This window comes from Malaclemys terrapin, chromosome 5, assembly GCF_027887155.1.
Source record: "Malaclemys terrapin pileata isolate rMalTer1 chromosome 5, rMalTer1.hap1, whole genome shotgun sequence".
In the NCBI taxonomy this organism is placed as follows: Eukaryota; Metazoa; Chordata; order Testudines; family Emydidae; genus Malaclemys; species Malaclemys terrapin.
The window spans coordinates 79,318,450-79,334,153 of NC_071509.1; the positions used below are offsets into that span (position 1 = coordinate 79,318,450).

At 42.0% G+C, this 15,704-nt stretch overlaps 1 protein-coding gene across 3 annotated transcripts in view; it reads left to right on the top strand.

Annotated features, from left to right (window-relative positions):
• Positions 1 to 15,704, top strand: part of C5H4orf45 (chromosome 5 C4orf45 homolog) — an 87,923-nt gene that overhangs the window by 16,116 nt on the left and 56,103 nt on the right. For all 3 annotated transcript variants that reach the window (XM_054030416.1, XM_054030417.1, XM_054030415.1), the window contains exon 3: positions 6,961 to 7,019. In XM_054030416.1, the coding sequence (XP_053886391.1) occupies positions 6,961 to 7,019 (59 nt within the window). The remainder of the gene's footprint in view (positions 1 to 6,960; positions 7,020 to 15,704) is intronic.

A 15,704-nucleotide genomic window follows, 5' to 3' on the forward strand; every position in this document is an offset into this window, starting at 1 on the left:
CATACACACCATTTTATATACTGGTATGGACTCATGAATGGGAGGTGGTGGTGGTTGCCACTCAAAAATAGGCAGAAATTAAATAACAATGTGGGACCTAATTGTCTTCATTCTTAGTACTGGGCTCCAGTATGTAGAAACTAAGGTATCTCTTCATTTAGGATCCTGAATTATTTGGGCATAGGAGCCTTCCTGGCAGCATTGCCCTACAGAAGCAGGAGGAGCTGCATCTCTTTTGGGTACATGTGCAACCACTCAATTCATCCTACAAAAGCATTATGTGCAACCACTCAATTTAACCTACAATAATAGGGGGAGGAGACCTAAATAATTTGGGCCAAGAAACGGCTGCATAAAATGCACAATTCACACCCCATCCTGGCATATCACCTTGCTCTCTGGCTGTGAAGGATCTATGTGGGGTAAAATTCAGATTTTAGTGGAAACAGAGTTGAGCTGAGCAGTTGCACCCTGCCCTCTTTCACTGCCTCTTTTCCTGTCTGTGACGAAGAGGCTGCTAAATTTAGCCTAACCAGTGTAACGGGTTTATTCCGTTATCAGATAGCCATTAATAGGATGAACATTTTAATCTTAGATATCAATACACAGCTGTTTTTCTTTTAACAATTTTCCTATTTTACTTGATACTTCTAAGTCAGCTTCTTCTGGAATTAAAAATAGTTTTGAACTGCTTTCCCTTTATAGAATCAATAACACACATGGAGTCCAGGTCCCTCTCAAATGCCTGACAATCTTCAAATAATTTCAGCTCCCACATTTCTGATCTGCAGATGTTGCTGTCAGTACAAATTGAAATTAAAAAGAACATCTTTGGACTTTGCTACAAAGTTATAAAAGTAGCTTTTAAAAGCACCTTTACTTGAATCAGATAGCTCCATGGCTATGAGTTTTAGTTTCACTTAAATATTATTTATCCTCTCTTGTGTCATAGAAGATTGTAATTAAATCGGATATATTAACCAGGAGTATAAAACTTCAAGCTCTGTTAGATAAACATATTTTCAGATCTATTTTACAAAGTGGTAATGTCTGACTGACAACAGTTCTGCCAGTGTTAGCACCCTAACATTTCTGAAAATCACAACACATTGTGTTCTGAACAATTATTGACATTGTAGGTAAGAGTCTACGAACCCATATTCCTGTTGCCATCCCTGCATCAGATGAATGTGCTCATTATATAGGAAAAAGCTATACGACGTCTAAATGACCACATTGCTATTTCAAGTTGCTGCTGATCCTTTAGAGCCAGATCTACTGCCAAATTCTGCTTTCAGTTATACCAGGTTACATTTGCAGTAGCTTCATTATTGTGGATTTACTTCAATGCAACTGATGGTAGAATTCAGCCCTGAAATGTATCTTCTTAGCCATGAAGTATTTTATTTCATTTTGCTTTTCAAACCTCATGAATTAGGGGGTCAGATACTTTGTAGCCTACGTAGGCTGAGCACACATCAGGAACTCCTTGCATTCCATCTCACAAGCTCCCGTGTGCCACCCACCCCTCCCCCTCTATTTCAGGAACTCCCTGAAATTTCCCGCAATATACCCCATGCTAGACATTCTGCATGACCCCTTTTCTCTCTCCTTCCATATCTGGTTTCTCCATTCTTAAAATTTGGCTCCCAGCGGGAATAGAGGGGAAGAAACAGAAAGAACTTGACCATTCTTCAGTTTGATGGTTGGTGATATTTGTGGATATTGAGCCTGATTCTCTTTTCATGTACACCTATGTAAACACAATTGACTTCAGTGGAGTTACTTCTGGTTTACCTGAAGTAAGTGAAACAACTATTCCCTTTGTTTGTATTACTATTCAGAATGACTCTGCTTTGCCATCTGTCTTTTTAATTTTATTCTAGTTTATTTTGTTTTCTATGAATTCCTGTTGCCATAGCAGCTAGGCCTATACAATAAATAAATAAATAAAAGCTTAAAACAAGTTTGATAGCTAGGGCTCTTCCAAATTCACAGCCATGAAAAATGCGTCACGGATCGTGAAATCTGGTCTCCCCCGCATGAAATCTGGTCTTTTGTGTGCTTTTACCCTACACTATACAGATTTCATGGGGGGATACCAGCGTTTCTCACACGGGGGTTCTGACCCAAAAGGGAGTTGCGAGGGGGTGTCACAGGGTCATTTTAGGAGGGTCGCAGTATTGCCACCCTTACTTCTGTGCTGCCTTCAGAGCTGGGTGGCCAAGAGTGACAGCTGCTGACTGAGGGCCCAGCTCTGCAGGCAGCAGCATAGAAGTAAGGGTGGCGATACCATACCATGCCACTCTTACTTCTGCGCTGCTGCTGGCAGTGGCTCTGCTTTGAGAGATGGGCTCCTGGCCAGCAGCCACCGCTCTCCAGCTGCCCCGCTCAGAAGGCAGTGCTGCCGCTAGCAGCACAGAAGTAAGCATAGTAGTACCGCGACCCCCCTCACAACTCTTTTGGGTCAGGACCCCTATAGTTACAACACTGTGAAATTTCAGATATAAATAGCTGAAATCATGAAATTTACAATTTTTAAAATCCTATGACTGTGAAATTGACCAAAATGGACTGTGAATTTGGTAGGGCCCTATTGATAAGTTAGCAGCAAGTGATGGCAACCTAATTGTCCCTTGCATTACTATAATCAATGTCTTACTAGATCAACTGTTAATACAAAATAACCAAAACTGAACAAAAATAAGAACTCATACAAACCATTTTTAAAGGGCCTTATGTCAGACCCTGAAGCTTGCCAAACTCTGGTTCTGGCAGAGCCCCAAGGGGAGCAAATTCCATCGGTGGAGGCCCCTCACTGGAGAAAAGCTACAACTGGCAATCAACCCTTGCAAGATCCCACCCATGAGCTAACAATACCTCTTTATAGACCAGGGGGTAGGCAACCTATGGCACGCGTGCCGAAGGCGGCACGCGAGCTGATTTTCAGGGGCACTCGCACTGCCCAGGTCCTGGCCACCGGTCCAGGGGGCTCTGCATTTTAATTTAATTTTAAATAAAGCTTCTTAAAGATTTTAAAAACCTTGTTTACTTTACATACAACAATAGATTAGTTATATATTATAGACTTATAGAAAGAGACCTTCTAAAAACGTTAAAATGTATTACTGGCACGCAAAGCCTTAAAATAGAGTGAATAAATGAAGACTCGGCACACCACTCCTGAAAGGTTGCCGATGCCTGTTATAGACATTACTTGTGCCCATCACTATCGTGTCTAGGCACCAAATACTTATGAGTCACTTGTACCAAAAGCTGCTTATCTAAGTAAGACACATGTCACATACCTTAACTTGGTCTAAGCACACCTCAATAAAGGAAAGACCAGCAATCTAGGGCCTTAGATTATAAACCCTTCAGGAAAAGGACTGTCTTTTCTGTTTACACAGTACCCACCACAATGGGGCCCTGTCCCAACTGGGGCTTTTGGGTGGTACCATAATAATATTTTCTGCTACTGCTCCTAACACTAGGTCTGTAGACTTAACTGTTCACATCTTCCAGGAGAGACCATAAAAAAAGCCTGGCTCTCTCCAGGTCTCTTCCCGCAAATTTTAGCAAGGGTACTGTTTATGTACTGACTATATTTCCCATTGTGCCTTGCAAAATAGGGCTAATTATGCTATCATAAGGAAATACATTTCCCAGCCAGCCCTGCTCTTCTGCTGCTTTGAGAGGTCAAACAAGAGCTAGCCTGATCCCCTGCCAGTGTGAGGAGTTCCAGCCCTTTCTGTTCACTGAACCCTGGTGGTGGGCCATAAAGCCAGGGTCTGCAGGATGGCTGTTGTTTATAAACCCCCGACTGCTTCCTCAAGACTACAGTCCATGCCTTGTGACTGTGTCTCCTGTCTCAAAGATATTTTTATAGGAAAACTGGGATGGGATGTACTGGGTCAGGGAGCTTCCTTATTAAACTCTGAGGACCGGTGTGCCCTATATTTGCATTTAATGGCTCCTGAACAGGCCAGCAAAGAGGGTGGCATGGAGAGCAGGCTGGACAATGGGTGCTGGATCTGCAGTTACATGAATCCAATGGTCCTAACAAGTGGCATATGTGGGGGCGGGTGGATGGGCGAGGGCGGGAGGAGGGAAGCAGGAAGGAAACTACAGCTGCTATGTTGACCCATAGCCTGGAGTAACAGCCTGCACCACACAAGGGTTTTGTTGTGGTTTTCGCTTCTCATCCCCTCACGCTTCACTTATAGCCTGAATACTTGGGCTTTATGGACCCAATTCAGCAGGGTACATAAATGCATATGCCTAACTTTAAGCACGGATTTCTGTGCAACTCCTTTCATGCATAATGGGCTCATATACATTGCTGGTTCAGAGCCTCTGGATACATCCACAGTTCAATACAAGACTCGTGGCATGACCACAGCTGGCCTGGGCTGCCTCAGGCTTGCAGATCTAGGGCTGTGGGGCTAAATATTGCAGTGTAGACACTTAGGCTCAGGCTGGACCCCGGGTTCTGAAACCCTGTGAGAGGGGGAGGTTCTCAGAGCCCATGATCCAGCCCGAATATCTACATCGCAGTTTTTAGCCCCGCAGCCTGAGCCCTGTGGAACCACGTCGATGACTCAGGCTCTGAGACTCAGTGCAGCAGGTTTTTTATTGCAGTATAGACGTACCCTCTGTGAGGGAAATACAATTTGCCCTTAAAGCTGTCATTCCTGTATCTGCAGACTCACTAATACAGCACAGCATGGGTTCACCTTATGAAGATGTTTTCTTTGCAGCCATAAGGGATAGAAATGTACCGTATATACTAGTTCATAAGCCAAATTTTTTTTAGTAAAAAAGGGAAGCACCAGAGAAGGGGGTCGGCTTTGAACGGGTATAGAGAGGGAGAGGTGGGACACAGCCCCTTCCCCCCTCCACTCCCAAGAGAGGGAGCAAGGAGAGGCAGCAGAGCCAGAAGGGAAGAGGCGGGGCCAGAGTCTCACCGCTTCTGACCACGCTGCTCTCCCCGCAGCCTCTGAAGCAGCTGCAGCTCTGGGGCTGGCAGGCTGCAGCCGTGCCGCTTGGCCCTGCCCCACAGAGCAGGCTGTGGCCGCGCCGCCCAGCCTGCCGGAGCATGCTGCGGCCGTGCCGCCCGGCCCAGCCCTCTGGAACATGCTGTGGCCGTGCCGCCCGGTCTGGCCCCCCGGAGCAGGCTGTGGCTGTGCTGCCCAGCCTGCCGGACCAGCTCCAGCCAGGCCAGAGACATCCTCCCCTGGCCCTCCCCAGATAAGGAATGGGATGGGAAGAGTGTGGGGGTCCCGGGCTGGGGTGGAGTCATGTGAGGGGTGGTCACAGGAGTTACTCCCCTGACTCCCAGCTTCTCCCCCCCTCAAAAATTTCCCCACCAGTTGCTGTCCCAGCCTGTCAGAGTAAGCAGCTGACACACCAGGACACTTTGTTTACTCAGGTTTACCTCCGTGCCTGCGGAGGCTCGAGGTAAACAAACCATCTCAACCCACCAGCGTCTTATCCTGATGGCCCAGGAGCCAAAGTTTGCTGACCCCTGAATTATAGGGTTGGCTTATGAACAGGTTATAAAAATTTTCCATTTTTACTTATCCATCTTGGAGGGTTAGCTTATAAACAAACCGGCTTATGATCGAGTATATACGGTAACTTTTATTTTTTTTTTTATAAATTATGCATTTAAATTTAAATTCTGCAGACGCAAAGAGGGGCCACAAGGTAAGTGCTGGGTTTTCATTACAACTCCTGAGAGAAACAGAGAAAGAAGTGAGGCTGGGAAGAGGGAACAGGACAGGAAAGGCAACAGCAAGAGAGGAGGTAAGCTGCAGGGTGTGAGCTGGTAAAAGCATGAAATGAAAACAAGGTAAATTTTGAATTATGGGACTATAGTTCCATCACTACTTAAATTCGGTGGATTAAACAAAGAAGCTGCTCAAAACAAAATAACATGGACAGCAGAATAGGGCAAGGAAGTAATTATGTGGCAAACTGGTTGCTGCTTTAGCAATGACTGGCATTTTCAGTGCTGGACTTCATAACACCTGCAACTGTTGACAAAGATAAATATGACTAGGAAACAGAAAAGCCAAAGAGAAAAATGAAGACATCATATGATGCTTGAATTTAATAGAAATAACTGAAGTTTTGATTCAGAGATTTGCATCAGAATTGTTTGCAATGCACCAAGTTCTGCCCTTAGATAAGTAGCATTACAGGAATTCAAATGAGAAACACTTAGATTGGCTTTCCTATTTTAATTTCTATCCTCAGATTTATCAATAGGCACGGTGCATCTAAGGTCCAACTTGAGAGAGATGGGGAGAAGCAAAAATGGGTAAGAGTAGAGTGGGGAAAATAGGATGTGGTATTCAAGGGGTGTGTGTGTGTCTGTGTGTGAAAAATGCACACCGTAGGCTATATTGTTGCTTCCCCCATCAAGATACATGTACAAGTAGTGTGTGAGACTACCTTACTGACCCAATTTAAGTTTTAAAAATTACTTCCTATAGACCAGAGGTTCCCTTTTGCCCTGGATTTCTCCTTGACTTGCACATACTGCCATCTGCTGCCCTGCCCACTTTTTGCCCACATGCTCTCTGAGTTGTTGTGAGCCTGTTTTGAACTTTTGATATTTTCAATTTTACAGTCCACATACAGGACTCTTAGATGTACCAGACATTGCTTAACTCTTATGTACCTTGTTCTATTGCCGGAGATGTTGTAGAAATATAGCCTTACAATTTCAGTTTTATTGTCTTTCTAAATTCTTCCTCTCTAAATTTTAAGGGGGCCAGAATGCTGCACCCAGGTTGCTCTCACATTTCAAGATGTAGAACCATAGCACCCTTCCTTGGCTTTCAACTCTGTTAATGGACTCTCTCCTCACTCCCACTCTGATTGGAGAGGGGCAGACAAATATAATATCAATTCCCCTTGCCAACAAGCTTTGGTTTTGTTTCTCTTTGACAGACTGGAGAATTCCGTCAGGCTGCTGAAGATGAGATAACTCATCGATACCAGAATCCATGGTAACTATTTATTCATCATTCTAGCAAACATCCTCTGGTGACTAGCCCACTGTTGCAGAGATGCTTAGATTACCCTGATCAGTGAGAAGACCTGGGACAGGTAGAACAGTGGCATGCTTAACCTTGTAGCAGAAGATATTGGACAACAACAGCTATTGTTACCAAAGAGATTCCATGAGTATCTACTGCTGCGGGAATCCCATTTTCAGCAATAGAGCTATGGTGACAATGGCTAAGAGGCAGGATTTATAGTTAACCATTTAATTGATGTTATAATAAATGAATAGCACTATTACATAAATAGAACCAAAATAAACGTTAGAACTTAGGGAAAACTCTTTGGGACTCATAAATGCCACTGTCAAATGAAAATCCTACTTTTCAGGTTACCGATCATTTTTCAGACAGTCCCTAATTTTACCTTGGTTTATAGGGTCTGTCACATTGATTGGTGCACCATGAGTCAAGTCTGTGCTAAGCATTATTTATTATTAATTATTATTATTAATGATAATTTTAGGTAAAGTATGAGGGGGAGAAAGAGATTGAGGAGATCTGTGGAGGGGAGGAGAGTGAGGAGATTTGTAGAGTTCTCTCCCAAGAATAACACAAGTACATAAGAATGGCCATACTGGGTCAGACCAAAGGTCCATCAAGCCCGGTTTCCTGTCTTCCACTAGTGGCCAGTGCCAGATGCTCCAGAGGGAATGAACAGAACAGGTAATCAGCAAGTGATCTATCCCCTGTCGCTCATTCCCAGCTTCTGGCAAACAGAGGCTAGGGACACCATTCCTGCCCACCCTGGCTAATAGGCATTGATGGACCTATCCTCCATGAATTTATCTAGTTCTTTTTTTGAACCTTGTTATAGTCTTGGCCTTCACATCATCGCCTCGCAAGGAGTTCCACAGGTTGACTGTGCGTTGTGTAAAGAAACACACAACTCCCAGCATCATAAAACTAGTCCTATTCGAATGAGGGCTAGGTTGTCACATTATGATCTACTCTGAAAAAGAGGCAGTGCCTAGTTATGTTGTCCTAGGAGCAGCTTATGAATCAGACTATGACTCGGAGTTGCAATTTGCCTCCAAGTTTGCCTGCCTGCTCCAGGGAGGAACTAAACTGCATTGGACCTACCCCTGGCACAGTGCCTTCTGCACTGACACAGCGCTGGCATGCAGGGAGCAACCCAATGCTCTCCTCTACTCTCTGTCCCATTTTTTCCTCTCCTCTCCCACCCACTTACATACACATGGTGAGGGGGGGTAATGATTCTCTGGAGACTACTTCCCCTACTGTGCCCATGGTATAGGTAGGCCATATAACAGAGTCAGGAAGTGCCTTAGTTGATCATCTACTAGCTCTGAGTGACTAAAGTTTCTTTGTTGTCCTATAAATCATAGGTATAAAGCCATATCTGTAATTGCTTATTTGGGTTAATACAGTGGAATTCTGTTGAGGTTGCTTTATTCTGGTGACAGGTTATAAAATAAACAGCTTCTTCATTACATTTTCCAAATGCTGGGAGCTAATGAAACATTCCGAGTTCAGTGTAGGAGGACAGCCAAAGCAGTATCTTTCAAGAAGGCTTAGAGTGCTTGTCCATCTTTTAATGCATTCATAAAACATTCATAAGCCATTCATATTATCAAGATTTTTGAAAGCAATCCTTGTGTACAGTGATTGTATAGGGATTAATATGGGGCTTGCTATAAAGGACATACTATATTTACTTTTACCAGAGAAAGGTGGATGGGAAGGCAGAGTGACCTGAGTTTGCACACATTTAATTGTGTTTAATCAGCTAATGGAATGTCTCAGAAAAGGATGCTCTGTTAGATAATTAAGTTATTTTATCTAGTATGCTGCAGATCTTTAAAGCATGAACAAATATTATAGGAACTGCACAAAATATTCAGAGGATTTAATTGTTACCACTGGATCTTTTGCATATAGCTTCACTGCTGACCCTGTAATAGCGCTGACTCTCTAGTCTGATAATCAATACAAGGTTACTACAGGCATTTCTAAGCGGAAAAAAACCCAGTGAAATTCATCAGTGCAAGGACAATACTTTGATTATCTCTAGTTATTTCAAACACAAAGTGTTCTCTGAGATCTCTTGCAGTATCCATTTTATATTTAGGATAGTTGGTTAGAAAAGGGTCAGACCTGTTCACTGGTGTCTTCCAGTTCCACTTTTCCAGCAAAACTATTAGAAATGTAAACTAGAATAATCAACTTTCATCCTTGATAATATTGATATCACAGTATTATTCAGGGTAATATCTCTGCAACTTTTATATAGTTTTCCAGTAGCAGGATGCAAATTCCATTCATAGCAAGTATAGTCCACTATCTATCATTGCTATAGACTTTTTTCTCTCTCTTTTGCTGACTCTTCCTGAATTACACTACTCAGTAGAAAATCATATCAGAAATTCTTTCTGAAAGGGTAAATTGTTATTTGGAAGAGAACCTGAAGTCTCCAGTCATAGCAGGAAGTAGAAGTAATGATAACAGGTAGGGCTGCATTTCAGCTGGAGAAAAGTGCCCGGGTTCCAAATTTCTGATTCAAATTTGGATTCATATCTGAAGTTTCCCAAAGGTTTAAAGGGTGATCAGCTCTGATGTCTTGGTTCCAGCCCATGAAGGGAAGTAGATTATATATGTATATTGCAATATCTGGAATAGATTATACACTAATATCATAATGAACCCACTAGCTCATTACTCAGAGTCTTCCCTGAAATCTAAATAAAATGGAAGGGGAAGGATGTAGCCAAAGGAGAATTGTGTCTTGCCTAGCCCAACATTTAACCAGTAGCAGTCTCGCTAATGTAGCATACAGGAAAGGGTAGTAACCCTCAAGAGTCTTAGGGGGATCTAGGTTGGGAATAGAGCAAGTTGTGGAAAAATAATTCCACGGACATTTTTAAAGAGAACAATTTCCCTTTCCCCCCAGTTTTGTCAAATTTCCTTGGAAAATGTCAACTTTTCACCCCAAAAAAGTGAAATATTTCCCATCAAAAACAGTTTTGACAAAATATTTTGACCTGACCTACTTGGGAGAGAAAGCCAGAGGTTTATGTGACTAGAAGCAGCTGGCCAGAGACAGCAGCCTGGCAGCTGGTTGCAGAGGGAAAGCTGCATGGCAGACAGCCTGACTGCTGTGACTGAAAAACCAAGAGCTGTGCACAGGCACACCCTGTTGTTGGCAGAGGGCCTGTAATAGCAGCAGAAGGAAGAGGATACAGCTTAGCAAGCAGAAGGCATGGGACATGTGGATGGCATATGGACAGTGCTGTAGGGCCACATCAAGACCTGAACTCTACCTGAGCACTCTTTCTGAGATCCAGAAAAGCACTTAAGAACACACTTAACTTTAAGCATGTGAGTAAACTAGGGCTGTCAAATGGTTTAAAACTGTGATTAATCATGATAATTTTTTTTAAAATTGCACTGTTAAACAATAATGGAATACCAATTTAAATGTATTATAAATATTTGTGGATGTTTTTCTACATTTTCAAATATTTTGATTTCAGTTACAACACGGAATACAAAGTGAGCACTCTATCCTTTGTAATATTTATTATAAATATTTGAACTGTAAAAAAGAAACAAAAGATCTACAAGTCAAAGCATGAAGGGGCATATGAATGTTTAGCATATCTGGCACATAAATACCTTGGCAATCCCAGCTACAACAGTGCCATGCAAACATCTGTTCTCACTTTCAGGTGACATCGTAAATAAGAAGTGGGCAACATTATCTCCTGTAAATGTAAAGTTTCAGAGTAACAGCCGTGTTAGTCTGTATCCGCAAAAAGAAGAACAGGAGTACTTGTGGCACCTTAGAGACTAACAAATTTATTAGAGCAAATTTATCCGAAGAAGTGGGCTGTAGTCCACGAAAGCTTATGCTCTAATAAATTTGTTAGTCTCTAAGGTGCCACAAGTACTCCTGTTCTTCTTTTTGTAAATGTAAATAAACTTGTTTGTCTTAGCGATTGACTGAACAAGAAGTAGGACTGAGTGGATTTGTAGGCTCTAAAGTTTTACATTGTTTTGTTTTTGAGTGTAGTTATGTAAAAAATAATAATTCTACATTTGTAAGTGCACTTTCACGACAAAGAGATTGCACTACGGTACTTATATGAGGTGAATTGAAAAATACTATTTCTTTTTTACAGTGCAAATATTTGTAATAAAAATAATATAAAGTGAGCACTGTAGACTTTGTATTCTGTATTGTTTAAATCAATATATTGGAAAATGTAGTAAAACATCCAAAAATATTTCTAATAAATTAAAATTGGTAGTATTGTTTAACAGTGTGATTAAAACTGAGAATAATCACAATTAAATTTTTTAATTGAGTTAATTTGTTTTCAGTTAATTACTTGAGTTAACTGAGATTAATTGATAGCTCTAGGGTAAACCTCCCCTCCCCCCCACTACTCTTGTGCTTAAATTTAAGCATATGCTTTTCTGATTTAGGTCTGGAATGCTCAGCTCTTTGCACAATCAACCCATGTATGAGTAAAGTATTTCTAAATGCATTTCTAAATGCATTAGTCCTTGAATGTTTTCAGCAGGCATAGATATTATTACTAAGGAAACTGTCTCTATATCTGTAAGAAGAGGAATTCCTTGTAGCTTGAAAGCTTGTCTCTTTCACCAATAGAAGTTGGTCCAATGAAAGATGTTACCTCACCCACCTTGTCTCTCTTATATTCTGGGTCCAACACTGCAGACATCTGTATCTGTAAGTCAGTCTTAGTTTGTGTGATTCATAGAGGCTGCGTCTACCCTAAAATATCTTGCTCTGTTTGACGCGTCCACACCACCCTCTCAGCTTTTGTTCTCTGGCTTATGTGAAGGGTACAGAATCCAATACTCCTTAATAGACAGTAATATTGACTCCTAATGAACCTGAACATTGGGCACTGACCCTGTTGATATCAGATGAATAGTTTCAACATCAACAAGAGGTGAGGTGATTTAGGGTGAAGTGTGCCATACTTGATATCCATATGGTTGGATGTTTCTAGCGCTGGCATAGCCAGACAGAAGCGGCCATTGTTCAGTTTGCATGGAAATGATAGAAAGGGAGAAGGTGATGCTTTCAGAGGAAGTGAAAGTGTTAACATTTGCCTCTGTTTGGTGGCCAGTGAAGATGTTTCTGCAGGAGTATAAAATGATGAGGCACACAGAAGACATGCAAGATAAAGCAGTTTCTCCTCTCTTGGTGTTCACACCTCAACTGCTAGCAGAGCACCTCACCCTCCCTGATTGAACTAACCTCGTTATTTCCACACTGATTTATACCTGCCCCTGGAGATTTCCATTACTTGCATCTGAAGAAGTGAGGCTCTTACCCACAAAAGCTTATGCTCCCAATACTTCTGTTAGTCTCAAAGGTGCCACAGGACCCTCTGTTGCTTTTTACAGATTCAGACTAACACGGCTACCCCTCTGATACTTCAAGGAGGAAGTGTTTCAAAAGTTGTAGGAGGTGCACTAGCTCAGGATACTGGGTATGGTACCTGTGAAGTTAGCAATACTCTTTACCCTAGCAAAAAGAAAAGCAGAACACTTCTGTTTTATTCTTGCCTTCAGTTTTTTCTTTTACGGTAACAAGTCACTTTTTCCCTTGTGGAAATGTGATTTGCATAAAATGGAAAAATTTCCACTTCTCATATATTCATGATTTTGCTTTGTGGTGGATTTCATTCATTTCATTACATAAAGCCACCAACACCTTTTATTTTCCTTGGGGTGCAGGAGACTTGGCAAAAATGGTGAAATTTGTTTGTGGACAAATTCACATCTCCCCTCTGCCCATATCCATCTGAAAAACAGCATTTGCTAGTAGAAATGGTACATCTTTGCCCTGTATATTCATGTAAACCTTTGTTTTAATATGTGAATACTCACAAAAGTGTTGCAAGGCCCTGTATCTCTTAGCACTGCATGGACATGCCTAATTGGACTGACTTGATCACCAATGACTGTAGTCTATTGGATTCTTTGAATCTATGCTTCAACATTACTGTGCATTATTTCTTAGGATATCTAAAAATATAAATAATATGTAAATCTTTTATCATAAATTTCCATAGAGTTAATTTTTGTTCTGGAGGAGAAGGCAAATTTCTTATATCCTTCTCAGATTTATGTCACTTGTAAAAGTTAAGCTCCTGCTCTTGTTTACACTGATGTAAATTCAGAGTAACTTTATTGAATTAAGTGGCTTTCCTCTGAAGTTTCACTCATATAAATGAGATCACAGTCTGGCCTTGCTTTCATTCCACCAAAACCAAATATTATAAGAATAAGATTATATATAGGCATCCAGACTTTTGGAAACTTAAGATGAAGCAAAAAGTAAAAGTAGGAGGGTGTTGTTAAAAGCCTGAAAGGAATTGAGCTGCAGCACACACAGAAAATCCCACAAGTTCAATCTTCATTATGGATGTGGTGACACACTCTTTGCTCTCTTCAAATGAGAATATTCCATAAAGGACTGCAACATGAACCAGTAGTTAAACTAGCACAGATGTTGCTGGCAATATTTGAAAGATATTTACTTCATGTTATTAGTGATCAACTTTGTGATTTTGTAAGGGGAGTCCTCCTCATGATTTCCCACAAGACATAATGTTTGCCTAGTTGGAAAGAGCAAATGACTACATTGTAGGCAGGTTTTGTAACCTAAATACTTCAGACTGATGTCATAATTAATTGGCCCAAGTAGGCCTCTTCCCATGCCTTACATCCTTCCTTCCCTCTATCCTTGAACCCTTAGCTTTTCAGAGTGAATGCCATTGGGACTTTCAGGGATGATCTAGCCCTGCCTGCCCTCAGTGGTTTCCAGAGCTCAGCTTGCAGCATTGCTTCCTTTATATTACTTTAGAGACCTTCTCTTTGCAAGAAGTGGGAGTGGTACGACCACCAGACTCCCAAGGTAACAGACGTTGGGATTTCCTACACACAGACATGCACTGGTTTAATTAAACTGAGTCAGTTAGGGCTGGTCTATACTGGGGGGGGGGGGAGAGAAATCGATCCAAGATACGCAATTTCAGCTACATGAATAGCATAGCTGAAGTCGAAGTATCTTGGATCGAATTACCTGGGGTCCAGACGGCGTGGGATTGATGGCCGCGGCTCCCCCGTTGACTGCGCTACTGCCGCTTGCTCTGATGGAGTTCTGGAGTCGATGGTGAGCGTGTTCGGGGATCGATATATCGTGTCTTAACGAGACGCGATATATTGATCCCGGATAAATCGATTGCTATCCATGAATACGGCGGGTAGTGAAGACGTACCCTAACTCTGATGAAAACCCCTGTGTGGACACACTTATATTGGTTTAAAAAGTGGTTTAGCTTGCTCATGTAAAGCTAGGGTTAAACTGAGGTAAGCGTGTCTATACTCAAAGAAGGATTAATTTAACTAGTTTGCTTTAGAAATCACTTTGGTTAAGCTGATGCAACTTTGTATATAGACCAGTCTTCATGGGTGAAGGAGGGTGTTAACAGCTGCAGCTTGCTTCTCTCTCTCCTGAGCCTCCTTTACCTTTTCAGAATGAAAAAATAGGGTATCCCATATTACAGTAAAAGCCAGGCATAAGGGAAAGAAGTTTCTCCATGTCCTCTTTGCAGTCTTCACTCCCTGTACTATATTTCTACTCCATAACATTAATTCAAGTTGCTATTTATTAATTTCCCTACTCTAAGTTTCACCATAAGTCTTGCTCCCCTCTTACAGTAACCATTGGACTCAGTGGTTATTGATCCCTGTCAGGTGACAGAGATCTGACCTCTTGGAACAATAGATCATTTTGTGAGATTGAGGCCAGGCAACAAAGCTCCATCTCTTTCCAACAGTCCTGTTTCACACCCCTCACATCATTGTCCTTTTCTTTGCTGTCTAGATTTTGGTCTGCTCTGTCCTTCCCCTCCCATCTTCTCCTTCCTCACTTTACCTTCTGCTAGTTTTTCCTCCCATCTTTTCTCCCCCTGCTCTTCAATCTATACCCTCTTTTCTCATCTGTCATGTTTTGCCTTCCCACTCCAGATGTTCTGCTAATAGGGCCATGAGTGAGCTAGAGCTAGCCTGAAGAGCAGGCACTGAAGTTTTCACACCACCTCTCAGCTGTTTATAGGTTTATCGGGGACTCGAGGCACTTTTGGGCCCTGATGCACAACTGAGGTGGTTGGCAGTGGAGAGGAGTTGTTGTAGGGAGAGTTGCCTCATTGTAGTGTTCAAGTGTCCAGGGAAAAGGGGGCTTAGAGAGGAAGACTGGCTTGTTTTCTCCCCCTTCCCATTTAAGGGTGAAAATAGGCCAGGAACAGCACCTGAGCTGGGCTGCAGGTTACTAGTGCTCTGGCAAGTGTGCAAGCCTTTCTAGGAACACTATAATCTCAGCCATTCAAATGCTGAAGGGGTTGACTGCTATGCGTTTCTTGCAGGAGATTTCTCTAGTACCAGGCCAGCACTATACTCAAAGTGCTTCTGTTATACTGTTGTCAGGTTTTAGTTCTCTTGGCAAAGGGCATAGAGAAACTCATTCTGCTCTTACCGTTGTGTAATTCCGTCAATGTCAGCAGAGTTACTGCAAATTTACATTGGCACAAATGTCAGAATGAAGTCCATCAATGCTTAAATATTGAT